At 42.5% G+C, this 21,702-nt stretch overlaps 1 protein-coding gene across 1 annotated transcript; it reads right to left on the bottom strand.

Annotated features, from left to right (window-relative positions):
• Positions 1-270: 270 nt before the first annotated feature.
• MAP3K8 (mitogen-activated protein kinase kinase kinase 8) lies at positions 271-21,630 on the bottom strand. Its single transcript, XM_065050655.1, has 11 exons — positions 20,964-21,630; positions 20,381-20,572; positions 19,388-19,781; positions 16,531-16,655; positions 15,307-15,667; positions 12,399-12,563; positions 10,639-10,900; positions 8,038-8,144; positions 4,016-4,168; positions 3,139-3,385; positions 271-1,648 (listed from the first exon to the last, which is right to left on the bottom strand). Exons 2-11 carry the CDS (start codon positions 20,452-20,454, stop codon positions 1,515-1,517), a joined length of 2,022 nt encoding a protein of 673 aa, XP_064906727.1. The 5' UTR covers positions 20,455-20,572; positions 20,964-21,630; the 3' UTR covers positions 271-1,514.
• Positions 21,631-21,702: the final 72 nt, after the last annotated feature.

Below are 21,702 nucleotides of genomic sequence, written 5' to 3'. Positions count from 1 at the left end.
AACATCAGGTCTGAAGTGCTGTGTGTTGTATACAACCACTGTGCAACATCCACACAGTTGAGGCGTGTTGGGGTCTGAGAATGAGATTTTGTCAGAGACACTCATCGTCTGTTACCAAAGTCCAGAATCCATCAGCAATGACCTTGACTCAGCTCCCCAGTAAATCAAACGATGTGCGTAGAGTACCTGGACCATGGTAGGGGAGGTTGGCCCAGATACAGTCACAGCCCCACACTGTTTTGCAAGATGAAAGAACAGAGTGACCACGTCTCAAGGCACTGAGCTGGATTTATTCAATTGACCATATCAGTATCAAACTAGAAATCATCTTTTTAAGGTCACGTGTTAGGAACAGCATTCAATATTAGACATATGAAAAAGAGACTGTGCTTCAGAAAAGATTCAGTGTACAACATACATAGTATGCCATTTTAACACAAATGCTTATGAAGGGTCATCCTAAGCATCAAAGAGAGTTTTATAAAAGTTTACGTTCTCATCCGATGGGATGTACAGAACTATGCAGTTTACATAGTTTTACTATCATCCAAAACATCATGTTTCAAATGTATGAGGCACAGCAAGAACAACAGAATTCCATTTCCATAGGAACATAAACACAGCTTGTCATTAATGACACGCTTTCCAAACCATAGCACTCACAGCAATTATACACGTGTACAATTTTAAAGTATTAAAAAGCAAGAGTCTGGAGCCTGCCCACTGTAACCAACAGGGAATAACATTTGTTCTGCCCTTGAAAACCACCCAAGATACCCTTGCAGTAGCTGCAACATAGGTAGCAGTCACTGCTGTGCTTTGTCAGGGCAGGCTTGCTGAGCTGTTCCCAAAGGTCACCAATACGGCTAGTAAGGGAGTCCCTACGCCCACCGAGAGGGGTAACAGCACCCTGCTTAGCTCTGACAGCCCAGGGAAGATGCAAAGTTAAAACACATCTGTAACCAAGGGATGCTCCAGAGATAGCTGACAGAAATTAGCTCAGCTTAAGGGAGGCCCTGATTTCTGTTAAGAACGACCACAGTCTCGCCAGGTCTCAAAGACAGAACAAGACTGAACCAGTCTTTAGTTAAATCAAAGACTTTTTTTTTTGGAAGGGTTTTTTAAGGACAGCTCAGAGAGACTTAACTCCTACAGCCCACATACTCAACTTCTTTTTTTTTTTTTTTATGGCAGTATTTGCAAGCATATATTACAAGTCTTATAAAAGTGCAAGACCCAGCACAGGAAGATATCCTGGATTAAGATGTTCCCAGCAGTGTTCTTTTTGCCATCTTCTTTTTGGTCAACCAGCAGGCACACGAATATCGTTGCTTGGGATCAGCTTATCAGAGCCCCTAAGGGTTTAGCTTAATCATCTGTACAGTGAAACACTATTCACATTTTACAGCCTACAATGGCAATATTTTTATGTACAAATTTGAAAATCGTCTTAAAAATCAAGTTTTAAGAGGTAGAGGTCCATTTCTGGCCTGCTGAAACACAATGTTACTGAGTCAGTCATATTCTAAGGCTGGTGGTCCCCTAACTATATTGAAGTAACCAGCTAGAGCTCCAAAGTCTATGTAGAGCGATCTTTGCCTCTTCAGCAGGTCTGACTCTTCCATGCTCCCAGTACACAATGAGGAATCTAAAGAGGAAAGAGACAAAACACATCCTTATTGCACAAATTGCTACATTAGTTCAGTTTCACAGTTGCAGACATTACTGGAATAATTTGCCTAATATTTGATTGTATTTATCTGTGGTTTAGAAAGCTTCATTTTTAAGGACAATATAACATCAACCGCATATAAAATAAAATATACTAAATCAAACCACAACTCTAGGGAAAAGAATGGTAAGCAGTTTGCTACTGCAAACAGCAAGTGTGTCCAACCTCCATCAGCTGGGACAGCTAGGCAGAGCTTCCTCATCCCCTGAGCCACAGTACCAAAAGAGAGTTTAGTGCAAGAAAAAAACCCAACCAAACAGCTGCTTTCTGCCCGCTGAGAATTCCCCTCATTACAGGGGAATTTTAATCTAAACAGATGACATCCTCTTTGTGTCACTGGGTGTGACAATACAGAACAAGTATGGGACCATCACCCTCAGACTTTTTTATTTGAAACCAAGGTCTGAAGAAACCAGACCTGGTGTGCAACAGCAGAACTCCCGTGAGTACTTGTATAATGATTGTCATGGAATCTCAAGCACCTAAACTAAAGTTCCTCTTTAATGGTCCAATATTTTTTCATCTTCAAAAGAATTGATTCAGATGGCCTGGGCTGGTCAAAGTATTATACACCCACAAGGCAAAATTCAGAAGGAGCAATGCCATTCGGGATGCAAAGGCTGTGACTGATTTAAATGTTAAGTGGATTTGTTGCAACAATTATGCATTACAGCACCCAAAACTTTGCATAGATATCTTTTCAAACACCTACCACAATCACCACTTGTCTGGGATCAGTTTTTAAATGCCTTTGGCAGGACCCACCTCACATATTTTAGAAATAGAAGAAAAGCATTTTAAAGTCTGTTAGCAGGTTGCTGCCACTATATCTCCCTTGTGCTTAATATTATCTGAGGACACACTGAGTTTTCTAACTGGTTCATGTGTTATCCTTCATAAAGCACTTATTAATGCACAATGGGAACCGTGTTCTATCGTACAATCACTTAACAAAGGGCTTGTACTGTTGACACTCAGCAACATTACATTTATTTTTTTTTTTATCTTTTGCTTTAAGGAGGCAAAAAGTGTTGGATTTGGTGGTGGTGGTTGTTGGATTTGTTGTTGTTTTTAACAAATTACTAGTATCAATAAAACACCTCTAGTGCTGTGGTAAATTAAGGCAATTTTGGACAGCAACCTATACTTCATGAGGAACTGCCCTGAATGACTGCCAGGGCTTTTTCATGAGCCCTCCCAGAGCTGCAGAATTCAGGCTAAGTTCCTCCCGTGTTGAAGTCAATGGGTGTTTTACATAACGCTTAATGAGCTCTGGGCCTGATCTCATCTGATTGGGATTTTTATTGGTCTCTTTCCAGAAGCTTCTTGAGTTTCATTTGTTTCTAAACACTCAGTTTTGACACCAAGTCTGCACAGTGCAAAGTAAGTAAACTTGATAGCATTACCTGTAATGTTTTCTGGCAACTGCAGCTCCTTCCTTGCGAGGAGTCTTTTCCTTTCAAACAATGCAGAGTCCAAACTCTGGCACCGTGGCTGCTCCTCTGGGGGTGGGTGTAAGGCTTCATGTTTCAGTAAGTCTGCTGCAGACAGCCTATGATTAGGATTCCTTTCTAGAGCTGCTTCTAGCAATTCTCTCATGGAAGTGCTGCAGTCTTCAGCAATGTCCTCTAAGGGAGGAGCTTGCTTATGTATCTGTTGAAATAAAAAAGACAATTGAAACACTTATTCCAGAAACCATGGAAGAGGAAGTCACAGATAACCACATGAGTGGTCAGGGAATTCCCCACTTTATTGCTCATCACCTCCCTAAGCTGGGCTGACCAATTAGAACAGAAGATGTAACTGCACAAAATCCACCTCTTATAAAAATCAGATTTTATAATAAATTTAAAAACTCAAAGCAACTCCAAGCAACCCTAAAATCTGATGCAATGCAAATTCACCAGGTTTCTGTACTACATGGAATGAACCAGAGAATCATATTTGCCAGGCTCCAGTTTAGCTGCAACTTCTAAGCAGAAGAGAATAGTTAAACACAGATGTGCTTGCTTCATTCAAGTTTCAGACTGCTGAACTGCACCCTTGCAGTAAACCCAAGGCCTGTAAGTTCTAACACAAACCACAGAGGACTCCTTCTCAGCCTCTGTCCTCCCCTAAGTGATCAAAACCCACTTCTTCCCTCCCTCCACTGCAGCAAAAAGGATGATACCGTCTCTGACAAATATTATGATAGTTTTTATATGACTGGAGCTTTCCGAACAAAAGTACAAGAAACCTTTCAACTGAAACCGAACTAAGGCTTTGCTAAGGAAGGACACTTACAATATAGAGGTAGGACGGATATGCAGAACGAGGATATCTGTTCACCCAGGGTGGGATGCCAGTTTGCATATGAATAATAGTAGCTCCCATGCTGTAGATGTCTGCTTTTGTTGTGTGGCCTCTGCAGAGGATAACTTCAGGGCTCATGTAAATCTGTGAAGAACAGTCAAAAAAAGATTAATCAATAGAGGAATAAAACAAGCAAAGACCAATTGTGACATTTTGTGATCTGGGAAACTTCTCTCTAAAAGGATGCATCCCACTAGTACCTGCAGCCTAAAGACCAAGCACCAGCTGGGGAACACACTTTTTGTTCTGTACATTCCCACAACCACAGGGATTTTCTAGTCTGGCACCGCATACTCCAGGTTTGCCCTCACCAGACATCCACAGCTCAGTGGCTAGGGGACTTGGTTGAGCTGTGAGAGGCTGAGCTTCAAGCCATGGCTCTGCTTTGTTCAGCTGGGTAGCAGGAACCTCTTCCCTCCACAGCAAAAGGAGGTGCCTGAATTGCCAGTTTGTTTTGCTGGGCGCTGCTGGGACTGCTCCATTCTGCTTGAGTAACATGGGTGTGCACCAGACTAAGGAGAGAGGGCGAGCCCACTGCAAGCCACTCGGCTGGGGGTCCAGTCCTCAAACCTTGTTACAATGGATGCTCCACTGGGCAGAACCGGGAGATATACACCCTCCTGTCTTCCTTACTCTTCTCCTCTCACCCCCTTATCCAATAATCTGCATGTTGGGGCATTACCCTAAGAAATGGCATGCTGAATAACAAGCCAGGTCTAAGGCAATGCACAAATTAACAAGCCAGGTCTCTCAAGTCCTGCTGGGTACCCTTTCCACCGGGTTACCCCCAGAGCAGCTATTAAGGCAAGCATCCCTCTTCCACCCTTTTATAAACCAAAAATTCTAATATCTTCTAATATAAAATATAGTATCCATCCAAACACTTCACATTTGGATTTGGCAAGATTCTGAAGAAGGATCTGGTGGGAAGCTCCTGCCAGCTCCAAGTGCAGCTGGAGGAGACCCGGAGGGGCAGGGCGCAGGAGCCACAACCTGCACCAGACAGGAGCTGCCCACACGGCTCTGCCACCACCGACCCAGGGAGCTGCTTTCAACACAACGTGGGCACAGCACACAACACACTTAGTTAACAAGCTACCCTGCTTGCTTCTTGTTTCTACTTTTCCCTCATCCAACTTCCCTCTAAAGTAGCCAAGCAGAATTCAATTATTTCAAGTCATCCTGCCACAAAGAATCACATTAAAAGCCATGAACTGACACAGGAGCAGGAAGTTAAGTAATCTCTGCATAGTTTGACTACTTATTACCACACACTGAGAACAACTGTAGGGCTCATACAAATTCCAAGGAATATTTCCCAGTAAATCACATACCATATTTGCAAACAGTGCTTCAGACCAGAAGTGTGTGCAAAGGTTCAGCAGGTGTCTACAGTTGCTACATACTCCTATCCATTGATTTCCTCGCGGCTAAGACAGAGTAAGTGTGCCTGCACCCGCCACCTCTAAGTCTCATTAGGAGCAAAGAACAGAATTTCTACTTTTGTTAAAAAACCTCATTAGGAAATACAGTGCAACTTGAGTGAAATCTATATAAACAAAAAGCAGCTACATTCTTGAGAAAAAAAAGATGCTGGAGCAAGAACCTGTCTGCAGTTAAAGTATGAAAATGGTCAAGGTGCATCTTGATTGCACAGGGACAAAACATTAAAAATGAGATGTGCACCAAAGCTGTGATTTCAAACTGATTTAGACTGGCCTAAGTCTCTGTTGCCAGCAAATGAGGCAGCTAAAGCCCCGGTTACCTTCCCATTCCCACTCTTTCCTGCTGCTGGGCTGGCACTTGTCGGCCAGTCAGACCAGAGACACAACCCAGTTAAAACTAGTCCCCTTCTTTGTGCTGTGCTAGTTTTAGTTTAGCATCACTACAAATGAACCACACCTTCCACATTCCATAAACCTTAGCAGGTAACTTTTTCCTCCCCTCAAATGGTTTTAATTGAAGATAACATTTTAACCAGGTGACAGAAGCCTAACAGAAAATGTAGCAAATGCCTAGAAAAAGTATTTCCTGCAAAGTAGCTTCATCACAACCATGGCATATTGTGCTGCATGGGTCCTACACACACTGTTCAGAAAACCCAGGCTTTTCATGCTACACCAACTAAACAAAATTTAGCTATCTTTCAATCATTCTGCCCAGAATTGTGATTATTCAAACAAAGAAGATTCAGTACTTTCAGACTCTGAAGGGTGAAGATCTTACTTTGAAAAACGTCAAGAAAGCCAGTGCCATCAAAGACTACGGAGCGCACTTGTGGGTGACTGAATTATGTACCCCACAAGGCTGAACATGGGCATGGTAGAGAAGAATATGCCTTGGAAGAAGACTGTGAGCAGGAAAATCTATAGACCAGCATTCACGACATTCCTATAAGTCTTTGAGTGCTATTGGAAAGCCTTCTTCTCCAGCACTCCCTCTGCAACCTTACTTCTGGCCTGCAATGCTGCAGCAGAACGGCAGGATTACCAGTTCCAAGGACAGGCTACGTGTTCCCTGAGACAGCAAACACCAAGCACCGCCGTGTTTCAGGGGCTGTGGGGATTATCGTTTTTCTGAGGACATGGCTGCAGGTGCTCAGTAGTGTGGGACAATTTTCTTCCTACTAAATGAAGAACTAAGTGTTTTTTGCAGTTGTTCTTACTAACATGAACTTGGCCTGTTCTCCAACAGCCAGGAGCAGATCAGCACTAGTCCAGTCCACAAACCTGGAAATTTCCTGTTTACACACATCTCCATTCTTAGGAAATACCCTACAAGGGCTTCCAGCCCATTCCCACCATTTTTGTTATTCTCATTAACACAGCACACAAAAATCCCTCAACCAAACCAAACCAAAATAAAGAAACCCACAAATCAGGTACATCAAATGCCAGAAAGCACGTTGCCTCCAGTACAGTAAGCATTTTAAGCTCTTAATTCCCCTGACTAGAAAGACAGTGAAAACAAATCTTCAAGTATTTTCCCAAATATCTTGAAAACAAACAAACAAGTCTGACCTTCTGTGAAATCTTGGTTTATCGCACCCCTCCAAGGAGTGAAATGCTCTTTGTCAGTTATACAAGTATGTCCTCTAAACACATGCCTATGCTACGGAAGACTATCCAAATGGTAAGCACCGACATTTTGGCTGAAGCGTTTCCTGTAAAGAACCTCCTCCAGCAACAGAGAGCATGCAAAGCCACATCGGCAGCAGCTACCCAAGCTAATTGTCGCTGCTTGGCTGTTTGCTAAAGCTCCAGCCCTGGAAACACCTCAGCGTGGGTGTAGCCGAAGTGGCATGCAGGACCTCTGTGCATGTTCAGAGCCAAAGTCACTGAAGACACTCACCTCCGTCCCTGTAATGCCTAAGTAGTTTACCAGATAATCATCAGCCATGCCATACATAACCTCCAAAGGACAAGAGGGTTACGTGGGGATGGGGAACAGAGCTTAGAAATAGTAAGGGACAAAACCCAAAGGTCTGTAGTTTCTGCAGTTTCACAGGAGGAATCAAACTGCTAACTGCTGTGTTGAGCAGGTCACCCCAGTCCGTAGCTGGTATCTCAGAAAAAATCTTTGCTAGAGCAAAGAACCAAATTCCAGTCTGAAGTGTCCCTGACCAGAAGCCAATTCACTGCAAACAGCCCTCCTCAGAGCACTGTTTCTTGACTTCAGTGAACCCCAGTTTCTCTGACTTTGGATTTAACAGTCACTAACAAACAGGACTGTAGAGGAGGTGACATGGCTTTTGAAGTGTAACACCTGATTCTCCCTTCAACAAGTTGAAAATAAAAATCTAATTGAGATTATATTAATGCTTGTTTGCAACTTTTTGCTAAGTTTTTATAATACTTTTTTGCCCAAGGGTCTACCCTTAAGCTCCAATTTTCAGCCTAAGCATCACAACCATCAGAATAACACTGAGGGCTTTTGTCACTTCAGCTTCTTACCTCGGTTCCTCTAAGGTCTTTGGGATAGTAAATGTCTTCAGTCATTTGAACACTTAGGCCAAAATCCACCAGAACAGCCTTAGTTGACATAAAGACAATGTTGCTTGCTAAAAGAAAAACATAAATGACAGCATTTAAGTTTCTATCACGTTGGGGGCATTTCTTTTACAATGTCTGTTTCATTTGGACATTAGCCTGAAACGGATTAGCACAACCAGTCCCTATAGCTGACACAGTCCTTCTCCTAGCCAAAACAGGTCTGCTAGTGATTAGGTCCAATTTTAAAACTTATGTTAAAAATAAAACTAGAGTGGTTTACACAAAATAAGAGTCAACGTTTGGTCATTTTCCTAGCTTAAAAAAAAAAAAAAATGAGAGAAAATGTCTGAGGGTAAGGGAGGAAGGTAGAAGACTGGCAGGCACCTCTAGTACAGTGAGGCTTGAAGATTAATGGTCTCCAAGGTGAAGGGCATGCTGTGCAGGTCTGTCTGCAAACAACATAACTGTTGGTCACCAAGAGGTTTCTCTACACTAATGATTTAAATGAAGACAGAAGTAGAGTGTAACTGAGGCCCCTCCACAGCAGTTGCACCAGTGTCCTGCACTGGTCAGCAAGAGTGGCTCAGCATGATGACAACAGGCAGACTATGGCTACAAAAGTAATAAAAGGTGAAGAGTTTCAAACTCCCACAGGATTGCAGCAGCATCTAGGAGCTTAATTCACTTTCCTTCATAAAATTCTGTCCAAGGCACAACTTGGTACTCAAAGGCTGTCTTTGCAGTTGTATTTATGAAGGTAGCACTCTGTCTAAGCCTTGAGAAATTCTTGTTTGCTGTTTCAGAAGACATGGACAAATGAAGTCTCCAACTCAGACAACAGAAACACATTTTCTCCCACAGGAAACTGTGGGTCATTTTCAGTCTTGACAGTGCCCATCATGACTATCCAGTGGGAAGATACAGGTTTGATTTCCACAGTACCAGTTCCTGAGGCAAACCTGCACACAGCCACCTTCTTTGAGTGCTACAAAACTATGTAAATAAATCTGTAATTTCAAGGATACCTTTGAAGATATACATTTTAAACACTACATAAAGGACAGTGCAGAGGGCCACACTGCCACAGCACAGCAAGCTCTGCTGCCTGTTTGGGACTGCAACAAGCCCCAGTTTTGGCTGGGTTTAGACTAGTGTTCCTCCCACCTTACGATTTAACCAATTTCCAAACAGGGTTTAAAATGAATGGCAGCACTGAACTGCTCCTAAGAGCCAACAGAAAATCTTCCTCCTCCCTTTCCTGACTCAGGGGAGTCTTTCAGTAAAATCCCCTTCTCCTCCTGCATCAGATGGACAGAGGCCCAATAGTGGCTGGTGCAGTGAGGAAGAAATCGGACATGTTTTGGAAACAGTCTTTTCTATAGATTCTGCCTGGCAAGGGAAAATATCAGCCCTGGAGGCCAGCAGCCCCAGGCAGCCACCTCAGCTCCTGCCCTGCATCTAGTAACATAGAAAAATGCTGGAAAAAGCAAAACACACTCACAGCCACCACATTCACAATGAGCTGGTTCTCCTATCCGCTATCTAGATGTAGTGGGCTGGGTTTTGACTGGCTTGGTTTTTAAACCTCTTAATTAACGTCATTGTTACTGTCAATTACAAATCCATGGGCAAGACACTACAAGCAAGAAAGCACAAGGGAAAATTAAGCAGCTTAATAGTTGTAAGAACCTCAAAGACTTACAACTAAAGTACTGATCCACATTTAGTAAAAAAAAAAAAAAACGCCAAACTGAGATAAAAATTTAGCAACTCCTGATAATCATCTTCTGTCAACTATTTACTATAACACTTCAGTTTGAGTATTTCTATTTCAAACCCTCAAGTTTAGCAAAAATTAACTCATAGAAGATAAATGTCTTCATTAGAAGCACTGTTACTAGAAAGGCAAAATTTATCTGTCTGCAGCAGGAGGAGGTGCTGGGGGAAACAGTATTTTAATATTAAACTTAATGTAATGCATTAACATTTTAAACCATTTAATATTAATGTATTAAAGTTAGGTTTAATATCAAAATGTCTTGATTATTTATACATGCCAATACCTAGGACTTTTTAAAAGCAAATATGTACTAAAATCTGCCGTAACTGTTGAAAAAAAACCCACAGTACAAATTATGTATTTAGTTCCAAAGTGGCTCAAACTGAGGAATAGCCATGCAGAGACATAAAACCTAAAAGAAGGTGCAAGCATAAGGTGGGCACGGAAGCACTTAGGATGAATTCACATAGAAAGAAGGAAACTTCTGGCTTAACACAGACTCATAGTTTTACTCATTTTCTTTAGCGTTTTATTTCAAATTGAATTACTCAAGAAAGCCAAATGAACTAGGACTTTCGAATCATCCTCTCCACTGAAGTGTATTAATAAATTGTGTAAATATCTCTTACCTCCAGAACCTGACCTTGCCACTTGCTGAGCATTATCCATCCCTCCCTCCCAGAGAGGTGAGGCCACACGCCCCAGGTCAGCCCCAGGCTCCCCACCAAGAACCCCAGCCCAGCCTGGACCAGAAACCACCCCAAGGTATCACACACACATACGTTTGATGTCGTGGTGGATAATCCTCTTGGAGTGGAGAAAGTCAAGTCCTTTCAGAATATGCTTTGTCACCCAAATTATTTCAAATTCTCTCATTGGACCACAACTCTCCAGCTTTTCCATGACAGATCCTCCCTCTCCAGCTTCCATAAAGAGATGGATTGTTTCATCCCACAGAATAGCACCGTATAATTCAGCAATGTTTTCGTGACGGAAACATGCCTGTATTTCAACATCCGATGGTTTGAACTGCTCCACTGGGACCTAAGACATTGAAACAAGACCACAGAAAAGCAGTTCAAAAAACAGGTTATCCGTACTAACATTAGTTATCTTATAGATAAAATGGAAGAAGGAAACAAAGCACTCCTATCCATTTGTTAAAATACAGAGCTTTATTTTGATTCTGTGACTTGTTCTTAGTTTCCACTTCAGACACAACTTGTTTAAACTTGAGAGAGTTTTTGGAATCGTGCCCAAATAAAAAGCACAATCTTCCAGAAAAAGCAATGTAGCAAGAGCTATTCCCGTCAAAATCCGGTAGTTACGCAAAAGCTCTATGCAAACTTCCTGGTGAAGGACATAAAAATCCCTCTGCTTTTTCCACTAGCTTTGTGCAGTCTCCTCAGCTCTACCAGAACTACACACCCGTTTCACATGTGGATCAGTGCTTGCAGCACAGAGCACACTCTGCAGACTAACCATGCTCAGGACCATTACTGACCTCAATTCAATCCTTATCAGCACTGTTTTATGGCTTACAAGAAATGAAGCTTGCTTTAAAGTGAGCACCTGGCAGCACTATTTCTTTAAAAAGTACTGACAGCAGATTGCTAAGACAATAAAAGCAGCATTTGCTTACACATGGAAAGGCTACTACCACTCTTTTTACTCTCTTTCCCTCAGACTTGTGGCTGTGAACCAAATAAGAGACTAATCTTTTTATTGCAATGAGAAATACTGTTTGTATTTTCAGAAACATTAGGATGCTTTAATTCTACAATGGTTTATGCAGAAATAGTAAACTAAATCTATCCTCATGTGGATACACCGGTTGCAAGGGAAGGACATACAGCTGCCTCCCCAACTCCTTCTCACACAGAAGTATTACAGGTACTTATTCACAAGCTGGGGGACATCGAGCAATGCCTCAGTTGAGCTTTAACTGGCCCTAAATATTTACTGCTCAATTCAGAATAGCATGCTGAATGGTGAAGTTGAAAGAAAATGTTGGCTTGCATAAAAATAGGGCAATGCTCAGCAGTTTTCTTAAGATATCGCAACCTTAAACTCAGTCAGTGCCCAAAACACAATTAGAGTTGGACATTAATGGCACTGGCGTAAAGAAAACTTAAGTCTAAGGACCCCAGTTAAAGGACGAGATGCTAAAGTCATCTGCAGCCACAGGGTTTTGCTCTCGCCTTCAGCAGGGATGTGACCTCATGCTGATATCTTACCACCATGAGCACATCAGGAGAAGATAGAAACTCTTCTACCCCCGCTCCGCCACAGGCCTCCCACATGGCAGTTACACACACTTCCAGATGCTTTCAAAATGCAGAAACTTTTGCAGTCCCAGAGCCAAAAAATTAAAACAAGTTAACAGTTAAAACCATGCATTTTTCCTGCCTTGTGTCAGCCAAGAAAACCAAGACCATCACCAGCCTAACAGTGGAATTTGATGCAGTCATATTTGAAAGTACAGTGTATGTATTATGTCATACAATATTTGCTCAGAGATTAAACTACTGAACTAACATACCAGTTTGCATGCCATTCGTTTCTTGGTTTCTCTATCTTGGGCTAGGTACACCTTCCCAAAAGCTCCACGAGGAATAAAATCAGAGCCAATGTTCCTGTAAGTCAGCTTCCATGGAAACAGGAGCACATCTGAGTCGATTTGATAGCGCCCATTCTTGGGTGTGATCTGTGGAGTTAATTAAAAAAAAAAAAAAAATCACAATGAAGTTAAAGCTACTTCAAGCCAAAAAAAAAATAAATACATTGCTTATACATGTGCCCGATACACGTGACCTGTTCAGCAGTCTTTATTTAGAAACACCAAATGGGAACAGCATGCGAGGCGTGGCATTCATTCACAGCCCAGGCATCCACGTTTCTCTCCAGTGACTAACTTATGAAGTGTAAGTTGCAATTAATTGTCTTGAAACAACAACAACAGCAGCTGGGTTAATGAAGTTACCCACCTCTTCTTATTAAATTCACCTGCACGTTTGCCCTTCCTGTAATCTGCTAACCTGTTATGCCACATACCTGTTACTCACATGCTATCTTATACAATGTGAGCAAGAGTTTCAGCATTTCCTAATATCACATGTACTGCTAGAGGAACACGTTTTGATTTTTTTTTTATCTTGTATCGGAGTTTCTGCTGCTTAGTAAAAGGCCGAAGAAGTCTGCTGTGATTTTATCAGCCACATTCTTCTAGTTCAAAAAAAAAAAAAAGCGTGAGTCACGCTGTCTGCTTTAGGTGGTAACGTTGGGAGCTTTGGTTCTCTATACTGTCAACAAGGTGAGGAGGGCTCCTCCAAGAAGCAATTCAGAACATCTAAGTCAGTATCTTGCTCTAAATCTACCTGCGGAACAGCTCCCCAACTCTGCACATGACAGAGTGACACCAAGCTCCTAACTACAGCCATGTGAGTACTGCTTCAGGTTTGATTTTATGTCTTCAGTCTCTTAATATTCTCTCAGCTAAAGACTAAGTTATGTTTCCTGTGAACATGCTTCTAATTAATTCAGGGATATACACTATTGTCAGCATCTGGAATATCATTAGCCTGTTTACTGCTACTTTTGAAGATAAATAAAAGCAGATCAAGGATATTTATCACTTCATGACTGTCACATGGCCTCACGTACCCAGTTCTTCAGCTACCCTTTTTAAGATAACAGCATATTAGGAAGATTATTTGGTTTATATTTCTTTTTAAGATGTAATGCACATAGTCTTTCTGTACTTTAACTATATGTTTTTCAACTAGGAAAGTGCCTTCTTGACTGCTAAAACTGTCATTTTTGACTAGTATCTACATGAAATAAAGTTAATTATTCAAAGTTATTAATTTTGAGGAGAATAAGTTCTTCACTGTTGGGGGTGTGTGTCTTTTAATAAAAAGTATTTTGCTTAGAATATGCAGAATGAGCCTCCCCTTTACTTATCAGAACCAAAATAAAGCCTGTAGCAATCCATACATCTCATCTACGCACTTCAGCATGTCAAGGGGTTGAGACTAACTAATCCATGTGGGTTGCACCTGTCCTGGAGAGTAACACAGACTCAAGTGGAATGGATTTGCAGAGCAAGAGAGCAACAATCGCCACGCTATTCACATTTTCAGGAGGCTTTCGGGACTAGTTCCTGGCCTGGTCCTGTGCCGTGAATCCTCTTTTGTGGCTGCAATGCATCCTTCCAGTTTAGTTTCAAGGAAAGAAACACGGCTTGCAGATCCAGCACTCCAAGACCCTTCGTGACATAAGCCATGGTGCAGTCAGAGGGGGTCACCAGGCAATCAGAAACACTCCTGCTCCTAACTAAAATGCTGTAGATATTTACAGTGTAGTTGCACATGCTGAAATGCATGTAGAGGTAATGCCCCATCTCCAATCCTCAGTTGCTTAACAGGATCACATGTACCTAATAGTACCTGGTTCATACCACTTGTATGCATCTACAGAAATAATACGCAGGCAAAACAGCCATGAGTATGTAAGAACAGTGTCTACCCTAAGTATAGGAAACATTTAATATTAGTAAATGTAATTTCAATGTCAGAGTTTAAAAAGTTACTTTTGCAATACTGCAATGCTCCCTCCAAATCAGAATAAAACAATACCCTGTGCTATTTCACACCTGAGTAACCAGTTAAGCCTCAAGCAATCAATGTTCACATATAAAACCTATTACATACAAGATATTTAAGATGATAGATGTGGCACGTCTTAAGAAAATAAAGCAGCAACACAAACATATATGAACAAACTTCCATTTCACAGCTGGTTATTTCCAGAGCAACTGATTTTAAATACAAGTCAAATAAAACTAATACCTACAGATGCTTGTAGAACACCAATGAATGTATCTCAGAACAACACATCTATACTTGAATTTAGCAGTGTGATATTACAAAATATTGCAATTCTGAAAGTCACAGTTGATACTATATTTTTTTTCTCCTTACATTACTACTTTTCACTTTTCACACCATTACAGTGAATTCAGTAACTATAGCAAAATAGATCCTAGACCTTTATTTGAGAATTTTGCATAATAAACTCTTTTTACTGCCTGAACACAAGGCACTGGAAAACCCTGTCTCCCAAACCTGTAAGCCATCATAGTTGTGCCTTTTGTTTTTTACTCCATGTCTTAAGTTTGTATTCAGTGCTGGGAAATGTTTTCTAATCTCCAGGGATACCAACAGGCAACATAGAGTGGATCTTTCTGAACAAAAGCCCTTTCTCCATAGCTGCTGGATACTGCAGGGACTAGACTTGATGACCTCAGAGAACCCCTCCAGTCCCAGGTTTGCACAGGGACCAACAGCCTGGCTGTTACTCCTGGGACTGGGGGTGATCTTTGATTAAAGTAATTAATAACTTCCAACTCCTAAGGTCTACTAATTTTCAAGTAAAAATAAGAGACATACCATATTCAAGAGGATTCCAGATTCTTGCTGTCTGCATCCTTTAAATGGTTTTGCAGTGTTAGACACCTGATTTGCAAAAGCAAGAAGGTCTTCGACAGTCCCATATTTGACAGAGGACATAAAAGAAACCTCCCTTTCACAAAACAGTAAAGATTCCGCACGTTCTTCATTTTGATTTGCCTCTTCACACATTGTAATTAAGCTGTCTTCATAGACTTCAAGGTCTCCACCTGGATAAAGGTTTTCCATTATGTCTATCACCTCCGACATATTTAAATTAGTTAGCAACAAGTCAATCTCCTCTTTGCTATCACTACCCGTGCTCATATACTCCATTACTGTCCACTTTGCAAAACCACTCCTGAAAAAAAAAAAGAGACAAACAAACCTGAAAAATCTTTTCACCTAAATTTGTTCTAGCAAAGTAAGAATGAAAAGAAGTGATCAGGGTGATAGACAATTCATGATTATACAGTTACATTTTAAATCATTAATTTGTATTATGATCATAATTGGAAGACTGGGTGAAGAGAAACCTCCCCTGTCATTCATTCATGGATTTTACTTTGACAATGCTTTTTGTTAGAGGAACGGGCACAGTATGGAAGTACAAACTAGTTATATTTTGCTGGATATGTAAAAATGAAGGAGCACCCTCAAGACAAATGAAGGAATTCATTATCTGGAAATAAATGACAAAGAGCTATAAACATACTAAATTACTTTATCCCCAAGTTTTTATGAGCAATTTATGTGATGTGTCCAGAAAGAAGGTCATGGAGCAAGATCATTCCACTACTAATAAGCATCTGTTAGTATCATTGCATAAAGCACAAGTAAGTCACCACATGAGATACACAACCCATCTGTTTTTTGCAAATAACTGACCAGAACTAAATTTGAACTGAAATTGTCACCAGTTTCAGAAGAAAGTCAGAAACTGAGCTATCATAAAAGCAATGAGCTTTTGAAGCAGTTTTTAGCAATTTGTTCTACCCTCACTATTCCTAACAAACACTTTTTAAGATCAATCTTGACCATTTTGCTGAAGTGGACTTTCACTACTAGAAACTGGATTTGACATCCCAAGCAGCCCTTTCCCATCCCAGGTTCCTACTTTAAGCCAGAGAGAGTTACTCTATTCAAGTTAACGCATGTGCATGGTCAGTCACTAAAATACTCACACAAATAGTTTTCAACATGTAAATGTCTAGGAGCACTTACCTTGTATTTATCCTAGTTGCATCACACAAAACCATCAAAAACGTCTCAGTATAATCCCTAAAGACGTCATGTTTCTTGAACCCGTATTTACCACTGATGACAATTTCACACCGTTCTGTAGCAGTCTATTATAAAAGCAAAACAAATAAAGCCATGGCAGACCAGCTCAAGCAGAAAGACTGGTTTATACTCATATGATCATTTGCTTCACAAGCTTCACGGAAAAACAAAACAAAAAACCACTAGTAACCACAAGGCTGAGATAACAGAGTTTTTTTTTTTTTCAAAGAAAAAATGATGACAGCTCGAAATCAAGCTACTATATGATCATTCAGACTTTCAAGTAGTAGCGAAAAATAAGTTTTCCATTATTAGGTCCCAGGTTTTGTTGCTTCTGCCTCATACTTTTTAATAGCAAAGGTGGTAGAAGGATCTCCTTTTCCCCTCGCAGAACTGAGTATGCCCTTATTTAGAGAGCTCTCACTTCCCTTTTCCATAATCCACTGCAACTATCTATTTTGGGCAAAAGATAACAACCAGACCAAAAGATACATAAAAAAGAAAGAAGAAAAGAAGCAAGCACGATCTATCTCAAGGACAAGCAGCAGACTCAGTTCCCTGAGGCCATGAAGCAATGCCGTTTACCCAGGTACAGTTTTTGGTTATGATCACGATCTTTCTTACCCTCCCCACACGGACGTGGAAGCTTTATGGCACATATTTCTCATGGGCTGGAGTATTTACGTCAGCTCTAGCGCTGAACAAAACCGAGTAAAATGACGTGGCTCACTGGGCAAAGAAACTCAGCCCACGTGCTGCGAATTCGAAAGGCAGGACAGGACAGCTCAGCAGCCGCAGCACAGGAAAAGGCGAGGGGACAGACTGCGGTGCCCTTTTCAAACCCTGGGTGACAGTGGCGGAGCAGCACCATGTCCCTCCACCCCCACAGGATGGACACAGTGACTTTCACGAGCGTTCTACACCAGTTCACCCCGCCTCAATCAACCTGAGAGCACCCCTAGCATTAGGGCAGGCAAGTAGGAACAGTGTGGTCGCCAGCACTTACTTGAGCAGGGAGCACCCAGACTCTGTACCCAGGTGCTGAGAGGTCAGGTTTTCCCAACCTACACAAGATTTACAAGATGCTGAGGGTGTTTTCTAACCCCTAGCATCCCACCTTCCTGTTCTATGCCCAAGCTAAAGGCCGCTTAAATTGTTTACTCTCAATTATAAAGGAAATGTCTATGTTTCTCCACAGCAAGACTTTTATGCGTTGCTTTTTCTGGTGCTGAATTAAAGGGGGTAGAGAGAAACGAAACAGTCCAGTCATAAAAGGAACTGAGAGACTGTATGTGAGAAGCCAGGTAAAGTCAGAAACTAGTCCCCAGGGACTTTCTGAAGAAAAACACAAGCCTCCAGATGCTCTAGTCTTCTGTGGATAGAGACAAGTTCGTACCATGATTAAACTAATTCGCTCTCTGCTAATGTTTTAATGCATAAAGCAACTGTACAGTTTAGACCAAATGCAGCTTTCTGTAAGTACCAGCTCTGCTCTGTTCCTCAAAATGTTCCGAAACTACAGGACAATACCAATAACACCCTCAACAGTTTCACTACTATCAAAAAGCTCTGAATGACAAGAAAAAGTGCCTATAACCTGCACATTCTCAGTTCTGTGCTGTTAGTGCTTGGGGAAAGCTGCAGACCCTTCATTTTTCCCTACATCTAGCAAATTCTAAACACTAAATGTTCACATAATGAGCAGTGCCTAGTCTCTTTAAAGCTGATTTTTAAAATTACACAGCAAATTATATATTTTATTTCCACCACTGGCAAAAGGTGTCCAGTTAACAACAGGGAATCCCTTTTTTTCCCCCTAGATACTCTACTAGTATCTGTGGTGAGCACCTAAGTAATGTTCTAAATCATAGTATACAATTCAGTTAAATGAAGAAATTACATCACTAAGTATGTTTTACTTATATTCTCAGTTAAAAAACTGGTTACCTATGGTGGAAAAGTAAAACTAAATGTAAGCACTTAAAACAGCTGCTAAAGCACAAGACTCTCCAGTTCTGCCATTATTTCAACATCATCACATGAGTAATTTGCAAGCCAAGAGTTTATTTCTCTATTCATCACTAATAGCTTTTCTTTAAACTTCTTTTTCTGAGAGGTGTGCTGCTGGAGAGCATCCTTATATCCACCGTATCAAAATAAGAGCAACTGGATAGCAGACTTGTGAGCCCCTGTGGGATTTTGTTGTGTCAAGGATCACCAAACCAAACAAACAAAAATACAATATAATTTTTTTTAAAAAAGAATAAAACTAACCAAAAACCGCATAGAATGGCTCAACACAATCACACCCCCATAATAAAGATTCCTTGTGCTGCTTTTAGGGAATAATTTTCTGGGTCTAAGTGGAAAGTAATTGTCCCTCAGTGATTTAAAATATATATATATATATATATATATATATATATATATATATATAAATCCTTATGTGCTTTGAACAAAAGTTATCGACAGATCTTGAAAATCACAGTCACTCAAAGTTCTGCTCTTAAGGCACAAGAAACTGCAACAATTTCAATCTCTCCATCACGTCAGATTTCCACTTGGGGAACACAGCAAGCCACCCCGGAGCGCAGCTGAGGGGTGTTCCGTGCCCACTCTGCCCCGCAAGCCCCACGGGGCCAGCGCAGGCGCTGGAGATCGACGGGCCGGGGGCGAGGGCGGCCGGAGCCCACTCAGCTGCAGCCCCGGTATCTCTGTCCCTCGCCGCCCCGTCGGGCAGCCGTGCTGCCCCCAGCGCCCTCTCCGCCCGCTCCCCTCACCGCCCGGCCCCGCTTACCCGCAGGGCGCCAGGAGAGGCCGTGCAGCGCGTCCGTCCGTCCGTACGCACGCAACCAGCGCCGGGGCCGCCCGGCCGGGAGCTGCGGGAAACTCCCGGAGGCGGGGAAGGGCGCAGGTGGCGCCGCCCGCCCCTCGCCGGGGGCGGGGGACCGGGGCGGCTCCGGTCGAGGTTTCTGTTTCGGTTTCCCGGAAGGTGGGAGCCGGTGCCGGGCTGCCCCGGGCCAAGCGCAGCCCCAGCTCTGCCTCTCTCCTCGGACCTGGCACCTCCCCGGCCGTGGCACCTCCCGACGGCAACTGCGTGTCGCTGGCTCGTGGCGTCGGTGAACCCCTTCCCACAGCCCCTCGTGTCTTCGTGGGCAGCACCCGCATCCAGAGGGGAGCCCAGCAGCTTCCTGCACACTCGTATTTTAAACATTATCAGAACAAAACTTCAGCTGAAACTCCGGGGGAATTTAGGACAACAATGTGAAGGATTTGTTAGTGGCAGTAGGATCAAAATACTCTGGGTTACAGTAGCATGAGTTTGCTAAGCACTAAAATTGGGCAGGACTACATTTTATTTCTCATCCAAAAGGCAGTAGCTTCTGCAGGACTGTGCTGCCCAATAGCTCCACTTCAGTGAACTAGTTTTTAAGAAGAGAAATGGCACCTCTTGATAACCAAAACCATTTCCTGCGGCACTAAGAGCTGATGGCTCCAGCCTGCCTCCAGATCTCAAGACACATAAGTTGTCTTGTCTGTTTATTATCTTCCCTATAATAACTATTTGCTTACTGAAGTCAAAGGTAAAACTTTCATTATGAAGTTTCAGGACTTGCCTTAGGCCTCAGTGTTCATTATCAGAACACACAATTCCTCTCGTGTTTACCTTATCCAAACACATTGCCTTACCTGTTTAAAAGTTATATGTTTGCTACCTATGTTCAAAATTGTCCAAAGCATGGCACAAATGACAGCGTGAAACGTACAGGGATTCAGAAAGACTCAATACCTGATTTTGTTTTCCTTAGCATTGTAACTCAGCACATGGAACTCTGCTAGGAGGGTTAACCTCTGATCACACATGACTTCTTCTCAAAAATACACAGATGACCTTAGAAAACCTTCATAAAGAAATATGTGTCTTCTTCACTGAGCTTCACCTTGTTCAATTGCACTATTTGGTTCATTTGCTAAGAAACACCTGTAAAAAAATGCAAAAAAGTTTAAGATGATTAAAGGAAGAAAAAACTGAGGAAGGAAAAGGGGATTTAGGTAGAAGGGAGGCTACAGGAGAAGAGGTAAAAAGGAGAGTCCAGGCCTAGGAGAGGGTGGAATTGGCAGCACCTCGAAAGTGGGAGGTTAAGGCTGAGTAACACACCCTTAATGCACACAGCTCTCATGCCAGGATACCTTAGGTATCCTCTTTCAGGAACTGGCTTGGGTTATTAGTTTTCCTAAACCCACAACTAATTTTAATGAAACCATTTTCCTCTTTTAGACCAGCTTCAAAGGGAAAAAGAGGAGTTTCTCCCCACATCAATGAATTTAAGAAGGATATGTCATAGGATTCCAGAGGAAACTTGCGTACTTACCGTGAAGAGACGGAGAAAACACAAGTTTCTGCTCCCTGGCATGTGTACATACAACATAAACTGAAATGTAGTATTTTAAGAGCAATCTACTCTCTGTCTTCCAGATCATTCTGGGGTACAAAACACGGATAATAAAGTTACAATAATTGCCTACAAACCCTGACTCACCCAGAGGCTACCAAGTGTGTAGCTTGGCAGTGAAGACCTACTAACACACCAAGCAGCCACATGGCCCCTAACATACACTACAGATGTACCCACAATTTTTACGTGAATTACTGGTTTTAAATACTAAAGAAAATGATGCCTTCTCCATTCCCCATCCAGGGAACCACAGAGCAGGACAATGACAGCTTCCCGGGTGCCCTGCAGCTCTGTGCCTCGCCGCTGCAGAACGCGGTCTCCACAGTGACCCTGCTTGTGCCTTCCTGGCGTGGGACCTGCCACACGTTTTATTACCCTCCAGGTTCCGCACGCACCCTGACCCTCCTGCCCTCCGCCGGCAGGGCTCACAGAGCGGCAGCCGCAGGCCTGGGAGGCGGCCATGCAGCAGGGCCAGGCCGCTCCGCGCTCCCTTGCACTACACAGGCAGCTGCCGGCCCTGCACACCCGGGGCCTCGCCTGGGCAGCTCGGTTTGTTCCCTCTGCCCAGAGCAGACGGCTGCCTGCACCCACACGCTGGGCTGGGCTGGGCTGGCCGGTTGGATTTGCCCGCTCTCACACGCCCCAGGGGCACCAG

The sequence above is a fragment of the Columba livia genome, chromosome 2 (genome assembly GCF_036013475.1).
Source record: "Columba livia isolate bColLiv1 breed racing homer chromosome 2, bColLiv1.pat.W.v2, whole genome shotgun sequence".
Classification (NCBI taxonomy): domain Eukaryota; kingdom Metazoa; phylum Chordata; class Aves; order Columbiformes; family Columbidae; genus Columba; species Columba livia.
This window is presented reverse-complemented; position numbering and strand designations above follow the sequence as displayed.

Bases quoted from the DNA above. Each gene is read 5' to 3' on its own strand.
- MAP3K8 (XM_065050655.1), bottom strand. From the start codon at position 20,454: ATGTGTGATCAGAGGTTAACCCTCCTAGCAGAGTTCCATGTGCTGAGT. The intron at 19,782-20,380 runs GTATTGAGTCTT...ACGAGTGTGCAG, and splicing joins GCTAAGGAAAACAAAATCAG to GAAGCTGCTGGGCTCCCCTC. The intron at 16,656-19,387 runs GTAAGCGGGGCC...CTTTTATAATAG, and splicing joins CCTCTCCTGGCGCCCTGCGG to ACTGCTACAGAACGGTGTGA.